At 56.6% G+C, this 15,382-nt stretch overlaps 1 protein-coding gene across 6 annotated transcripts in view; it reads left to right on the top strand.

The window, feature by feature from the left end:
- Nucleotides 1–880: 880 nt before the first annotated feature.
- WT1 (WT1 transcription factor) overlaps nucleotides 881–15,382 on the top strand; it is a 34,523-nt gene continuing 20,021 nt past the window's right edge. For all 6 annotated transcript variants that reach the window (XM_077179383.1, XM_077179382.1, XM_077179384.1 and 3 more), the window contains exons 1-4: nucleotides 881–1,271; nucleotides 5,150–5,272; nucleotides 5,377–5,479; nucleotides 11,509–11,586. In XM_077179383.1, coding sequence (XP_077035498.1) covers nucleotides 881–1,271; nucleotides 5,150–5,272; nucleotides 5,377–5,479; nucleotides 11,509–11,586 — 695 coding nt within the window. The remainder of the gene's footprint in view (nucleotides 1,272–5,149; nucleotides 5,273–5,376; nucleotides 5,480–11,508; nucleotides 11,587–15,382) is intronic.

Genomic DNA, 15,382 nt, shown 5'->3' with positions numbered 1-15,382 from the left:
AGCGGGAGAGGCACCTGGAAAGACGCTTTCCCCTCTCAGGAACGGGGTCCGCCCGGCCCGGGTCGTGTCACTTCCCCAGGTTCCTGCAAGGGCGGAGGCTTCTCCGCGCGGTCCCCGGGGCCTGCGAGCTCGCCGCCCTCGGGAATCCCCACGCACACGCACGGAGCTGGCGGGGGAAGTCAGCCAGCACGTACTTACTGGCCACCTGGATCCCTCTAACATTCCCGCCAGTCTCTCCTAAAGCGGAGGGACGTTAGGGTGAGATTTAGTGGCGCTTGCACCAGGAGAAGGGTGGGAGTGATGTGTAGGGGAGATATATTCTCCCACAGGCTCCTCTCCCCCTCCATCCCCGGCCCTGCCGTGCCTCCCCGCCCCCCGCGCGTCTGCTCCGGCCGGGTTCAGCAGAGCGGGCTGTGGGCAGCCCCTCGGCGGAGGTTGTGTGAATGGAGGATCGGCGTGGCTGACTCCTCCTCCCCTGCAAGCGCCTCTATTTGAGCTTTGCAAAGTTGAGGGCGAGCAGGCATCCGAGGTGAGGCGTGCGCGGCGGCTGTGCCCCCCTAGCTCGGACAGGCGGACATTCGTACAGACAGACAGACAGACACACACACACAGACACACGCACACCGCGCTGCGAGCGGGTGCAAGCCCGGAGGCGATCCTGGAGAACAACCTTTCCCTGTCGCTGCTGCCGGCTCCCGCAGGGCTGGACCCGGGGAGCTGCGTCGCGGAGCAAACTTCCCCCAAAGGGCTGAGCTCGCCGGCCTGGTGCCTGCAGCCGGAGCCGGCCTCCGGCTTGGCGGGCAGGGGCCAGGTGTCCTGGAACAAGTGCGGCCCGGGGGGAGACTGGCTGCCCGGCGGCCGGCAGAAGGTCTGCGAGCAGATGGGCTCCGACGTCCGAGACCTCAACGCGCTGCTGCCCTCCGTGCCCTCCCTGCCGGGCAACAGCAACTGCACCATGCCCGTGAGCAGCGCGGCGCAGTGGGCGCCCGTGCTGGACTTTCCCCCGGGGGCCTCCTACGGCTCGCTGGGGCCGCACTCCTTCATCAAGCAGGAGCCGAGCTGGAACGGATCGGACCCGCACGAGGAGCAGTACCTGAGCGCCTTCACCGTGCACTTCTCCGGCCAGTTCACGGGCACGGCCGGCGCTTGCCGCTACGGGCCCTTCGGCGCCCCGCCGCCCAGCCAGCCGCCCTCGGGCCAGGCTCGGATGTTCCCCAACGGGCCCTACCTGCCCAACTGCTTGGAGAGCCAGCAAGCCATCCGCAACCAGGGTAAGGGCCGCGCTGCCGGGCGCCCCGGGCTCGGGGGGCGGCCCCCGGAGGCGCCCGCTCAGCCCCTCAGGGCCGCGCCTGATGTAAACACCAAGCCCGGTGTTTCTCCGCGGCAGCCGAGCCGGGTTTAGGCGAGCCAGCCCCGCCGTGCCTCCCTTCCCTCCCTGTGCGGCAGCCACGTCGCTCCCGGGAGCTTTAGGAGCCGGGAGTTGCTCGGCCCCCACCCCTCCTGCGGGGCAGCGGATGCAGCGGGCGGCTCTGCCAGGCGGGCTGGAGCCCCCCGGCCCCCTCCCCGGCTTGGAGCAGCCTCTCGCCTTCGCAAAGGTTTGTTCGGGCCGGAGACGGCACAAGTCCTGGGATGGAGCTGGGGCCCGTGGCCCGGGAGAATTCCCGCTGCGTATCTCGGGGATGATGGGGTGGTGGTGGGGGTAAACCTCCAAACTTCCTCCTGAATCCGAAAAGCGCTGTGTTTTCAAGCCCCTTGTCGAATTAACCTCGGGAGGGCTGAGTATTCCCGGGCTGGAATGCACAAGCGGGGTTGCCTCGTCGTTTCTTGTCCGCATCTCCGCGGCCGGGACCGGCTGCGCCGTAACTCCCCGCGGTGCCCGGTGCTCGCACCGCCCTGAGAGGCTCCCGAGGGTTGAACGGCCGGGCAATGCTCACCCGCGTGTGGCACCGGGGTCAGCACCTCATCCTTCTTCTTCCAGTGCCTGCAGTATAAACATTTGCGGCTGCGAACGCCAGGGAGAAAGGAAAAGGGGCCGGCGTGCGAAGAGCTTGCATGAGACCTTTCGGGTCCCCTTCCCCATCGTTCAGCTGGCCCCGGAGCGAGTGGCGGTGTGTGCCGGGCTTGGCCCCGCACTGCCCGGCCGATGGGAGCCGGGCAGCCGAGGCTCGGGACACCGGCACGGGCAGAGAGTGCCGGAGTGGCCCTGCCCGAGCGGGATGAGTGGCCGGGGTCTCTCTGCTTTTAGGATAGGGATCCCCGCACCCAGCCCGCAGCTCGGGGTTGCTGTGCCCCGCGGGGGCAATCGCGTACCCACAGAGGGGCTGGGACACACCGTCCCGAGAGGGCCCGGGCCATTCGGGCTGCAGGGCGAGGGGCAGAGCAGCGGCCGAGGCCCGGGCGATGTTCGCAGCGAGGCGTTGTTCAGCACACACCTGCCCCGGGCAGTACCGGGTCGCGGTCCCTGTGCCACAGCGCTGCTGCCTTCGACCCCCGGCCCCTGCCCCCGGGGTTCTCCCGGCGCTGGGCTTCGATGTAGGAAACTGCAGAGCGGGGTTCCTGGGCCGTGTTGCCGATCCCGGAGGGGAAAATGGGCAGCATCCCTGGAGCTGGGGAGAGGCTCGGCCCTGCCGAGGCCCCGGAGCTGCTGCGTGCCCCGCGGGGTCCCAGCTCCAGCTGCGGGACGGGAGGGGAGCGGCCCGGAGCCCGCCAGGACGCAGGGACTCTGACGGGGAAAGATGTGTTTCGAAAGACAGCTGAAAAGATTTTAGACCTTGCAGGGGATTCATAATCGCTGGGCGGAAGTAGGGACGAGAAAGCGGAGAGAAGGGCGAGGGAGATAAATTCGAGTTAGCGAGGGACAAAAATAGCTGCGAGCCCGCTCCATCCTGGCGTGCGGGTTTACCCAGCCCGGGGAGAAACCGAGCCTTTAATGCCCCAACCCACGGAGCCCACGCTGGGCTCTCTTCGGGCAGGCACCGCACACACCCGCACCTGTGCGGGCCCAGAGCCCTGGGGCTCAGCCACGGCTGTGTTCGGTGGCACGCACAGAGAGGGCTCCTACGGCAAGGAAAAATTCGGCAAAGGGTGTTTGCTTCTTCTTTTTTTTTTTCTTTTTTTTTTTTTCCTTTTTTATTTTGTGTATGGATAAAATGTTCTTGCTTTGGCTCTCCTCAAGGTTGAACTCTTTTTTTTTCTTTCTTTAGAGGTTCCTCCGACCGTGGGAAAGACGCTACCTTGGCTCTGTGATGACATGTCTGCCAAGTCTGGGATGGGATGGGGTGGGGGGTAGGAAGCTGAGGCTTTGAAACCTCTGCCCAATTTCCCTCTTCTCGTTTGCCTGCCTCTTTCATCCAGCTGGGCTCCTCCAACAACTGGATGCCTCCAGCGGGCCCCGTTCTCCACCAGATGTACAACTTTCAATTATTTTCAGCACATTTTAATCAGGCCTAGTTCTGATAACGCCCTAATTAAAGAGACCTCACTATCGGCAGCTCGGTTCAGAACTCAACTTTCTTATCACATTCCTGAAGCTTTGGGTCAGGCAACACCGGAAAATGCGGCCAAAACCTCGTCCTGCTCCGAGCTGAGTTTTGAAGGTCACCGAAACTCTGTGGCGGGCCAAAAGTAACGTAGAAAGTGTCAGTGTTTTCTGAAAGCTAAAAAAGAGACAGAGGGAAACGGGGAAAAGGGAGTTGAAGGTTGAGTCTCTACCCTGAGGGCTGAGGGAGGAGATAAGGAGCGAGAAGCAGCTGTGCGATGGGAGCCCGCTAGGTACCGGCCTGTCAACGCTGCCCGCGTCCCGGCGAAAGGAGCTCTGCTCCTGGGGTCAGGGCGATGTGAGGGACATCTGGCCAGTCCCACTCCTATGCCAGCCCCGCAGCCTCCGGGCCGACTTAAAATCGCCGCCAAGGTGAAGGTTTTAAAGCCTTCTGGAATATTTTTATTCCTGCTGCGGCTCCCTCCGTTCCTCCCGCTCAGTCGCGCGGGTTAATGAAGTGCTGTAATGTCTCTGGACCCAGCCTGGCAGCGGAGAGAATAAAACTGAGAAGCAACATTCGAATCCCTTTGCTGCCTCTCGATTTCATTCTCTCCGAAAGCCGCTGTGCTCGCGGATCGTTGGTGAAGCAGAGACCTGCCCAGCGCCGAGCATCCGAAAGGGCGCCCGAAAACAGCCCCGAGTGCTCCCTCTCGAGTGACAAAGTCCCAAAATCCCTCTCCAGCCACACGCCCCATCCTGACGGGTCCGTGAGGGTTACCCGAGCTGGAATAAGCGGGTTAAGGGAGACGAGTGTGAGGGAGAAAGCGCTCGTAGTCTCTTTGGTTTCTTTCCCCTGCCCGCGTCGGACTTTTTGTTTTGTTTTGGTTGGGGTTTTTTGTTTTGCTTGGTTTTGTTGTTTTTGTGGGGTTTTTTTTGGTTTGGTTTTTTTTTTTTTTTTTTTTTTTCTTTTTTAAGAGTGGCTCTCGGAGGAGCTTGGTTCTCGGAGTAAATGCTGATGAGCCGAGAAGCCTCTGAGATAATATTACTTTGTAATTACTTTTTTAGCTGAAGTTGTTTAGCCAGCTCCAAGTCATTAATGAAAGTTGGTGTCCAAGCACCTGATTTACGATTCTGTGCCGGCCCGGGGTCAGCAGAGGTGGTCTCTTTCCATCTGAATCTGCTCGGTGTAGGAAACAAAATAGGCTGTTTATTATTTTGGAGAGCAATTTTCGCTGAAAGGAGGAGTTTTATTTTTGCACGTAATATTCCGCCTCTTTATTGCAGACTCTTCAGAAAGCCGCCCTTAACAAAATAAAAAAAGCTCAAGATTAAAGGGTAACTTCTAAATTGGAAGCGCCAGATGACTACACCGAGCAGATGGGAATCTTCCACTTTTAATACGAGCAACAATTAACGAAAACATCCTTTTTATTACCGAAACCGATCTGTTCTCTTTAAACACGAACGAGACTTCCGACTTTCCGCGCCTGGGCGCGGGCTCGGCACGGCTCTCCCCGCAGAGAGAGATGTGCGGGCACCGAGGGGCGGTGGCACAGGGGACAGAGGGGCTCCGGGAGCCTGGCCCTGTCCTTGTCTGTCCCCAGCCTCCCAGGGGGGATCGGGGGGACCCGGCGGAGGCTCCCGCTAACCCCGCTGTGCTCTCTCCGCCAGGTTACAGCACCGTGGCCTTTGACGGGACCCCCAGCTACGGGCACACGCCGTCCCACCCCGCCGCTCAGTTCACCAACCACTCCTTCAAACACGAGGACCCCATCAGCCAGCAGCCCTCCCTAGGTAATTTCTACCTCCCGAGGAGCTCTGGCACGGAGCCGGAGCTGCCCGGTGCTGGAGAGCCCCGTTGAGCCCCAAGGGTTAACTCTGTGCTGCTCTCTCCTCAGGGGACCAGCAGTACTCGGTGCCTCCCCCGGTGTACGGCTGTCACACGCCGACCGACAGCTGCACGGGCAGCCAGGCGCTGCTCCTCCGGACGCCCTACAACAGGTACCTCGGCCGGCAGGGAGCTTGGCTTGCCCTCCTCCTTGTGCGCGGGTTGTTGCTGGGACGCGCTCTCTCTCCCCCGCATGCCGTTCGAACAGCTTTTCCTTTATGCAAGGAAACAGATTTATTCCTTCCCTTCTCAAAAAAAAAAAAAAAAACAAACAAAAAACCAACCAAAACCAACAAAAACAACAACAAAAAAAACCCCCCAAAAACCCCCCAAAAAACAAAAAAAACCCAACCCCCCCCCAAAAAAACCCAAAAAAACCCCCCACCAAACCCCAAACCCTAAAAAAACCCCAACAAAAATGACCCAAAATTAACCAAACAAAAAAAAACCCAAAAAAACCAAAAAAACCCACCAAACACAAACCCCCCAAAAAACCCTCTAAAAATCAAACCCAAAAAAAGAAGATTCGCACGTAAAAACCAAACCATACCAAGGCAAAACCGCCCCAAACTCCCAAACAAACAAACAAGCAGAAAGCCAACAAAAACAAAGAAACCAACAAAAAGCCCCCAAACAAAACGACATCCCTAAACCCGCACAAAACGAAAGAAGGAAAAAAGGATGCTGCGCCTTCCGTGGCTGGCCCCGCTGTGTCTCGCAGGTTTCCCGGCCGGCTCGCCCTCCCCAGCCGGGCTTGGCGCCGCTCGGCCCCGGCAAAGCATCCCCGCTGCAGGTGCCTGGAGCCGGGGAAACGGGAGCCGGGCTCCCCGCACTCCCTGGGCCTGATGAATTTGGGATTTGCCCTTAACCGCAGCGGGGGAAGCGCTTGGGGCAGCCCGGCTGAGCCCCACTCCTCCCCTCCGGGCCTGGCTCCAGGAGTCCCCGCAGCCCCGAGGCCGGGAAGGTGTGGGAGTGCTGGCTGGAGAGCAGCAGCCATTGGCACAGCGTGGTGTGGGCGACTAAAACTCAGCTCCGACCAAGAGTTTCGTCTTGCAGGCCCAGAGCCGTTCCGATGGCTCCCAGGAGTGATGGGAGCTGGCCTGCAGGGAGGTTATTTATTGAAATCGGGGCAATAAACCTATCGGATTTCCTTGCTGGGAGAAAGGTGCGTCTGGAACTTTGCTGCCAGCAACGAGATCTCTTTGCCAACAGACGGGCCCGTGGCAAGCGCGGCTTCCCGGTTGGTTTTTGTTGTTCTTTTTTTTCGGTCTGACGTGGGGGCTGGGCGTTGGAGTTTTACAACGTGTTTAGTGAGTGAAAGAAGTTCCCCAAAATTTATTCCTCAACTTTTTGTGAACTTGGTGCTAGTCCCGTATCTCGGAGTTGCTAAGTAACTCTCGCACACAAAACAATATGTGCCTCAGCGAAGGAAGCCGCGAGCGGCTCCTCTTGTAGGCCATTTATATCACCTCAGATTAATCGACACTGGACGTGAGACAACAAAATTCTGTCACTTCCAGAAGCCACTTCGTTAATGAACGTGAGTTGACGTCAAGGGAAGGAGGGAATGAGGTAATGAAGGAAGGAAAGAAGCCTATCCAGAGAGATTAGCTTGCAGAATAATTGGCGGGGCGAACTCCTGCGCTGAAGTGACAGAGATTGCGAGCCGCGCAGGGAAATCTATAAATATGGTTCGGAGGAGGCTTGGGGAGGGCAGCTCCGAGCGGGCCTCGCAAGGGGGCAGCCACCCCCTTCCCCAGTCCCCCCGGGCCCCGGGGGTCGCCCTCGCCCCGCTCCTGGAAGCGGCAGCGCCTGCAGGTGTGAATCCGATAGGAGAATGCTGATAGCGTCGAGAGCTGTCTCTTCCATGTGCCTCCGCTGGGGCAGGGGTGAGCAGAGGTCGCCTCCCTAGCGCTGCCACCTCCCTCCCAGCGCTTGGGGACCCGCACCCGGCGCGGGAGGGCAGCGCTGCGCCACGGGGACCGATTTCCTCCCGACCTCAGCCTTGATCCTGCCCTGCTCGCTGGGAGGTTTACGGCTTACTCCAGTGAGATAAGGATTTAAGCCTTTAAACCTCTCAGGAGCCAATACTGATGCGTGGGGGTGTAAGCGAGGCAGCGCTTGCTCCACGTCGAGGGCAGCCCCAGGCTGCTCCCGCAGCGGGGCCCGCACAGGTGGCTGAACTCGGCGAGGCCTCTCCTTGTCCCTTATTGAACACATTCAAAACCGCCTGGAAAATGTGGTCAGGAAGGCGGATGAGTCGTTGAGGTACAGAAACGGGCGGGACTCCTTTCCCGCATCGCCAACGCCCTGAAAACGACCGCGCTGTCCTTAAACATTAATCTTGATTTGGCAAAATCGTGATTATTTTTTTTTTCAAGACCATATTTATCCCGCACCTCCTTCTTGAAGATTTCTTTTGCTTTTCGCAGTTCAGGTCAGGCTCGACAGCTCTGCTTTGTCAAGTGATTTCTCGGTGGCCGCATCCGAGCGCCGGGGCTGGCGACCCTGCCCACGCCCGCTGCTCCGAGAGCGCTCAGGGGATGGGGCTCAGCCCCGGAATGGGGGGTTTGTCCGTCCCCACACTGCCTGGGACAACAGGCACTCCCGTCCGCCTTTAGCAGTGGAGAGGGGGGGATGTGGTGGAGAAGACGAGGTGGGGAATGGGAGGTGGTGCTGCCTCTGCCCCCGGCGCGATGCGGCGGCCGCTGTTTCCCTGCACCGCCTCCTCTCTGCGTCTTTCGGGACGCCCGAACAGCGCTGGTTTGGGGTCCCTCGCCCTCTGACCCCAGCCAGGGCTGCGGGTCCGCTCCGCCTTGCACCGCCTCGCAGGGACGGCCATCCCAATTTTGGATCCGCCGCCTCTAGCAAGACCCGAGGGATGATGCTTCGGGCGGAGGGGGAGGGAGAGAGCAAGGGGAGAGGATATGGAGGGAGTCACCTCCACCTGATGCTCTGGCTTCTCCCTCATGGCCATCTCTCCAGCTGGGTGCGAGGGACCCTCCCGGCTCCCCCGCCCCAGCCCGACCCGCGGGAAGCAGGGCCGTGGGCAGGAGGGTCCCGCCCGTCTGCAGTGCGGGGACGCTCGGGGCTCAAGCGCCTCGCCCTCTCTCCCGAACCGCGGCAAAGTCGGCAAGAAAGAAATGGTAGAACGGTCGTAATTCTTAGGCTGGAAGCAAAACTATCTGTGAAATCTCTCGCCCCGGCCACTGCTTGCTCCGTGTTTATGGCCCGGCCCGCCGCGCCTGTGGCTGGAGCTGGACACGGGTGACAAAGCCGCGCAGATCTCGGGCGGGGGTTTGTGGGTCCGTCAAAACGGTGATGTGAACTTTTCTACCTCGCGCTCTTTAATGTAGTAAACATGCTGGATGTTGAAAATTTACTGTGAGTCACACTTGCAAAGACTTTAAAAGTGGAGGAGTCTCGGTTCAGATTATAGCTCTTTCTGTGCAGAGGTCAAGAACTCGGTAATACTGCAGTGCAGGCCAAAACAAACTCTATATGATCTACTACTGGTTTCCTTTTAAGTTCCCTTTTTGCTCAGCGTTGACTTCCTTTTATTCCACTCCAACTTACATTAATCCCCGCTGTAGAAATGTTTCCCCCCCCCTTCCTCTCGTTTCTCTTTAAAAGCATCTTTGTAATGAAAATAAGTTATTTTTAGTGTCTTCTTTGTGGCCGCTCGTAGGGCCAAGGATTCAGATTGGAATCAGCGCAGGCAAATCCCTGGAGACCTCGCTTTCCTCCTCCCCATTCAAACCCCATCCAAAGCCCAGATTTTGAGCGGAGCTGTTGGTTCCATGAGATCATCTCACGGTACCGTCAATAATAAACCACGGCGAGGCGTAAATGGCGTTAGGGACGTCCTATTCTCTGTCACATGTCAGGTGTGAGGTGTTTAATCCGAGCCACTGCCCGGTGGCCCCGGGCAAGCAGCGACCGGACCGGGCCGTTCTTATCTCCGGGCTTAAGGGGCGCGAAGCCCGGCGGTGCCCACCTGCCTCCCGCCCAGGGCCGATTTGGCCAAAGCTCCGGGAATTCCGGCTTTTTCGAGATGAGAACCTCGCAGCTCCGTGGCTCAGCACAGAAATGTCTCCCCTCGTTCGCTGCCGGCTGCGGGGGGGGCTCAGACCCCACCGGCAGCGGTGCAATGGATTTGGGGACCCCACGGCAGACCCCGTCCGGGCTGGTGTGGGGTTCAGACCGAGCCGGGCACCTGCTCCTCCCTCACTCAGTCCCCGGCTCCAGCCGCCGGCAGCGGGAGGACAAGGACGGGGCGAGGGCCGGGGTTCTCTCCCCGCTCAGGAGACACCAAACGGGGCAGACAGAGCCGGGTTTAGCGCGAATAGCGGAGCTCTGCTCCCAGCGCTTCCCATCACGTCCAGCCTGCCCGACAGCCGCTCCGGGCTCCTTTCCGAGGCTCGGGCTCCGCCGGGGAGCCGCGGCCGGCGCTGCAGAACCGGGAGCGGGGCGCGTTTGGCCGGGCGGGCACCGGGAGAGCTGCGGCGGCGTCGGGGCGCCTCGTCTCGGGCACCATCACCCAAGGGCGGCACGGAACACAGTGGCCGAGAGCTGTGACAAGATGAATAAGTGTATTGCTTTATGAAAAAGCAAAGGAGGGGAAAAAAAAGTGGATATTGTGGGGGAGGCTCTTATAAATGAACTGTCAAGGGAAAGAAAGTTAAAGGGAAATCTCCTGCTGTAAATGCATCGGGCGGGCACTTCTAATAAAAATCAGGGTCCTGGAGGAATTAATTACAGCAGCATTACAGGAAGAATTCGTGGAATTGCAAAACGTAGTTGGCACAGACCAGCACGGACTGCTATTGCAAATGGGGAAACTGCAGGAGAGTTTAACAATTCCTGAGCTGATATGCTGGACATTGTAGTAGCATAATAGCACTTCAGACACACTAATGAATAATAGTGTCCAGTGATACTGACAAATGATATTACGCATACTTCGAGATTGAAGTCACTTAATTTGTTTTTATATGCAAAAGCTTCCCACTGGATTCTGGCTTTTTTAGGTCGCCTCTACCTGCCACGGAGTTAAAAAAATTAAAAAAGGAAAAAGAGAAAAAATTCCGTCTCCTAATAACAAAATGATATAAATTCACGGCATAAATCCAGCGAATTTAGGTGTAATTAATCAGCGGGGAGACTTGCGTTTATTGTGAGCGGCAGTGCCCGGCATCAATCACCGCGCCCGCCAGAGGGGCCGGGGGCTGGCCGGGAGCTGCGCTGCGGGGACAGCCCGGCCCGGGGGAGCCTGCAGCACCTCCTCGGCCCCGAGGGGACCTGTCCTGCCGGGAGAGCGCTGCCGGGGCTCCGTGCCCGCCTCCCGCGCCCCTCAGCCCTGCCACGCTCCGAGCGGGGAGCGGGGAGCGGGGCAAGGCGCGGCTGCGGCCGGGCTGCCCGCGGTGTGTGCCGGCGGGGACGGAGCGGAGCAAGGCGCGGCTGCCCGCGGTGTGTGCTGGCGGGGACAGAGCGGGGCAAGGCGCGGCTGCTCGCGGTGTGTGCTGCCCCGGACAGAGCGGGGCAAGGCGAGGCTGCGGCCCGGCTGCCCGCGGTGTGTGCCGCCCGGGACAGAGCCTGCTCCAGCGCTCAGCTCCGCTTATCGCTCAGCCACTCCATTTTTCTCCCGCTTGTCAAGCCCCTCTGTGTAGCAACATCCATCACTAGTCACGATAGCTGTTTCACTCCATTACCCACGTGGTCTCTCACACTCCTGGTTAAAACAGTTAACAGATTTGACTTTTTAAAACAAATAATCCTTTGCGTTACCCCGCCGGGTTGCTTATATTCGTTTCATTCATTTCGACATATCAATATCGGATATTATTTTTCGGGAAGGAAAAAGTTTTATGCTTGTATTTCCAGCTCTTTACAAATCTTCAGGTTTGCAGATTCAAAGTGTCTTTTCGAGCCACAGATTTCCTTCTATTTTATTTCCTTTTATTTTATTTCCTTTTATTTTTTAAAATTCGTAATGCATCGAAAAAGGGATTATATAAGATAAATTCACTTTCTACTGTTATATATTTAAAACAAATAACGAAGAAATTGTTGACATTTTGATGTTTTGGTTTTTATTTGATACCTGCAATTTTAGTCCTAACCCTACATCTTTTCACTACAGTGACAATTTATACCAGATGACCTCACAGCTTGAATGCATGACATGGAACCAAATGAACCTGGGATCCACACTGAAAGGGTAAGCAGCTCTGTTCTCTTCTAACCTGTTGCCCTAGTGAAGTGCTGAGCTAACTTTATCTTGGCTTTTTGAATTCGAAAAATTGTACGGAAAAAAAAAATACTGTCCGGTCCTGAGAGGGCTCATCACCTTGCCGTGTTTCGGACGATCCTCGCCCCAGCCTGAGTGGAGGCTCGGGCTGCTGGCTGACCATGCCCGCAGCTCTGGGTGTGCCGGGCTCCGGTGGCACCGGGCGGGACAGTGCCCGCAGCTCTGGGTGTGCCGGGCTCCGGTGGCACCGGGCAGGGCAGAGCAGGGCTGTGCCCGGGCTCCGGTGGCACCGGGCAGGGCAGTGCCCGCAGCTCTGGGTGTGCCGGGCTCCGGTGGCACCGGGCAGGGCAGAGCAGGGCTGTGCCCGGGCTCCGGTGGCACCGGGCAGGGCAGTGCCCGCAGCTCTGGGTGTGCCGGGCTCCGGTGGCACCGGGCGGGGCAGGGCAGGGCAGGGCGGTGCCCACTCCCGGTGCCCGGGCCCCTCCCGCAGGGACAGCCGTGGTCACTTCGCGCTCCGCTCCTTGAGCTGCCGCCCCTTCCTACCATCCCTCTTCCCTTTCCCTGCCTTCGCCAGGCCCTGCGTCCTGTGTCCCGGCCCGGCCGGCTCCCGGTTTCCTTCCTCCCGGCCATTGTCGCCCTCCCACCTGCCGGGAAGAGGCTCCGGCCCGCCTCCCCCGGGCGCTTCCTGCGGCCGCCCGGCCAGGAAGGCTCCGAGGCGCCGCGGGGCCCCGCCGGGGTGGCGGGCAGCGCTCCGGGGCTTCCATCCCCGCAGCCACCGTGCCCGGTGCCTCCTCCGGGTCTGCCGGGGCCGCGGATCCCCGAGGGAGCCGGGGGAGCAGCGGGGCTGGAGCGCTGCCGCATCCTCACCTCGGGGCATCCGTGAGCGGCAGAGCCACCTTTTGATGTTAGCCAAGGGAAAGCCGCTCTGCTCTGAGCAGATAATTCACTGCTCTGAGGAGATAACCCGCTCTGCAAACTCCCCCACTGAAGGCAGGTATTGGGATGTTCTCAGTGTCTAAGCGTGTGCAGTCTCAAGGGAACAGCAGGAGAGGCTGATAAAAGCCTGCACAGATCTGTGCTTTCATCCATAGATGTGAAAGTCTTGCTCAAGATGGACTTTGTGTACACTGCTGTACTGCGATAAAGGAAAAAAATATTATGGGTCTCCTTGTAGCTCATAAAGCAATGGTGTTTGAAGGTTAGAGGGAGTAGTGTAGTAAACTATCTGTATTGAAGTGAGCAAGGGAGCTGAGCCTGAAGAAATCCATCAAGGAGGTTTTTTCTGGTTAGAGAAGATCCCAAAATCCTACAGTTGTGCACAGTTCACTGTCTTTGCTGCCTATCTCCTCTTTTTAAAAGCTATTTCCTTCTTTTCTTTCATAAGTCTTTTTGATTTCCTCTTGAAACTGTAGCCTTTAAAGATCAGTCATTGCAATATTAGACACTGTTTTGTCTCTTCTGAAGAAAATATCCTGCAAAATGGAGAAACACATCAACCTTGACCGAGGTCCAAGTTATTAAAGCAAGGAAGAGGTTATTCTTTGGGGAGCTCAGGAAAAAAAAAAAAGTCACAATAGAAGTATTAAAGGAGTACAGAACAAAATAAATGGCTTCTTACTTGTCCAGGAGTCAGACTGTTAGCAGTGTAAAGTATGTGACCTAGGATGCATGAAAAGGGGGAAAGAATCAAGATGAATGATCTATGGTAAAACAAAGCTGAAAGTTTTGGTATAGGCCAAGATTGTAGAATCTGTGGAAAATCAGTGCTAGACATAGCCTCATCACTGGTAATATGAGCCAAAATAGTTATCTGTCTTTTCTGGCTGAGAGTTACAATACACAGTACCTCCAATCTCAGTTGCCATGAACATAAGGTATTCTTCCCAAGATTTACATCTTTAAAATATATGAACTGTTCATAAGTGATTCCCAGGCGTTTAGTGTTTCAGATGCTTTTCTCAATCTCCTAGTTGTAATTTAAGAATTTTGGAGTCAATCTTTCTGCTGAAATATGGAGCTTCTAGATTCTGTCCAACGATGACAGTCCTGTTTAGCTCCTTGCCTTCAGTTCTCCCCAGCACTTCTTCCTGGCTTCAGTGAGACTTTTGCACATTCTAAGAAGGAAAAAAATGTTGCCAGTAAGTTCTGAAAATAGTTAGAGAGCTCTACAGTTATATAAAGCTTATGGGTCACACACTTTATACTTGACAGCAGACCAGGTCAGTAGCTTGCTTTTCTGGGTTCCTGTTCAGCATGAGTTTAACAGACTGAAATGAAGCTTTTGCAGTGCAGTTTAGGTAGAGTTAGTTGGCAGTTTCTGTGCTGAAGTTGTTTAGCAGTTTATCTGAGAGCATCCTGGTTCTAGCTCTTGTAAAGAGCCAATATTTGGGTGATCACTCCAGAACCCCCTCAACCCAGATTAAAAGTTTGAAACTGGGCAAAGAACACTGTCAGGTGGCCAAAGCTGATTATGAAAATAATTCCTGTTGAGTTGCAAGCTTATGAACTTGTTGTCAGCAGCAGCAGCAGCAAGAGCCTGGCATCTGAACTCTTGAATGATTTTATCTGCTCAGAGCCTGCTTCAGCCTGTGGCTTTAAGGCCATGGAAGACTATTTTTCCTGAATGCTTTTTCATTCATGGATGTTTCCTTCATGGTTTGAGAACATGAAGGAAAGTGTAAGGAGCACTGCTAACTCACAGTGGAGTATCCCCTTCCTCAACCTGCTGGCCATGCTCTTCCTAATGCAGCTCAGGATCCCATGGTCCTTCTTGGCCACAAGGACACACTGCTGGCTCAGGGACAGTTTGCTGTTCACCAGGACCTCCAGTCCTTCTCCACAGAGCTGCTTCCCAGCAGCTCAACCCTCAGCCTTTGCTGAGCCATGTGGTTATTCCTGCCCAGGTGCAGGATCCTGCATTGTTGAATCTCAGGCAGTTCTTCTCTGCCCATCTCTCCAGCCTGCTGAGGTCCTTCTGAAGGGCTGCACAGCCCTCTGGGTATCAGTCACTCCTCCCAGCTTTGTGTGCTCAGTGACCTTGCTGTCATCGGTTAGCAAGAAGGTGTTGAGATCCAATCCAATATTGGATATTGGAACTGAGAGCAAGAAGTTTCTATGTATCAGTGGAGTTTGGTCTGAGTGCTTTCAGTAGGGGTAAGCATCAGGAATTTGTGGAAGGCACGGCCTGAGAGAAAGGCAAGGGTGGGCAGTGAAAGGTGTGGAGCAGAGATCCTGGCCAGCCCAGTGCTGGATGGTGAAGAGAGACATCTGAAGTGAGCTGAGATGTTGTCTTCTGCCAGAGTAGAGCACCATGATGGACTGGCAGGGGAAGGGGAGAGTGGTGCCAAAAGGGCAGCAGATAGAAAAGGCTGCAGCTATGAGTTCTGGGGGTTTTTACTCACTGACAAACCAAAAGGATGTCTGACAGCCCAGGATGACCTTCCCTCTGCCAAGAGCTGCCCCTTGAGAAGAAGACAACCCACTACTGCTACCATACAGTCCAGGTGACCTGAATGTGGATTTTAGATTTCCACTTGGGGCATGAATTCCAAATTGATTGCTCTCTCATTGAGCTCAAGTGGTTCTCACAACTCACGTGAGGGAAGAGGAGTGCTTTGTGAGCTTGTGTGTGTTAATTGTGTTTCTTGTTTGTCCAGGCATCCCTCTGTCACCTTCTGAACTTTGGGTGGACCAGAGGGAGGGCTGCCTTGTCTGCAAGCTGTCTCACAAGCTGGCAGCTTCTAGAATCTGAAAGGAAAGCTTCGTT

The sequence above is a fragment of the Agelaius phoeniceus genome, chromosome 6 (genome assembly GCF_051311805.1).
Source record: "Agelaius phoeniceus isolate bAgePho1 chromosome 6, bAgePho1.hap1, whole genome shotgun sequence".
In the NCBI taxonomy this organism is placed as follows: domain Eukaryota; kingdom Metazoa; phylum Chordata; class Aves; order Passeriformes; family Icteridae; genus Agelaius; species Agelaius phoeniceus.
Note: the sequence above shows the minus strand (reverse complement) of the source record. Positions and strands in the feature narration are given on the sequence as shown.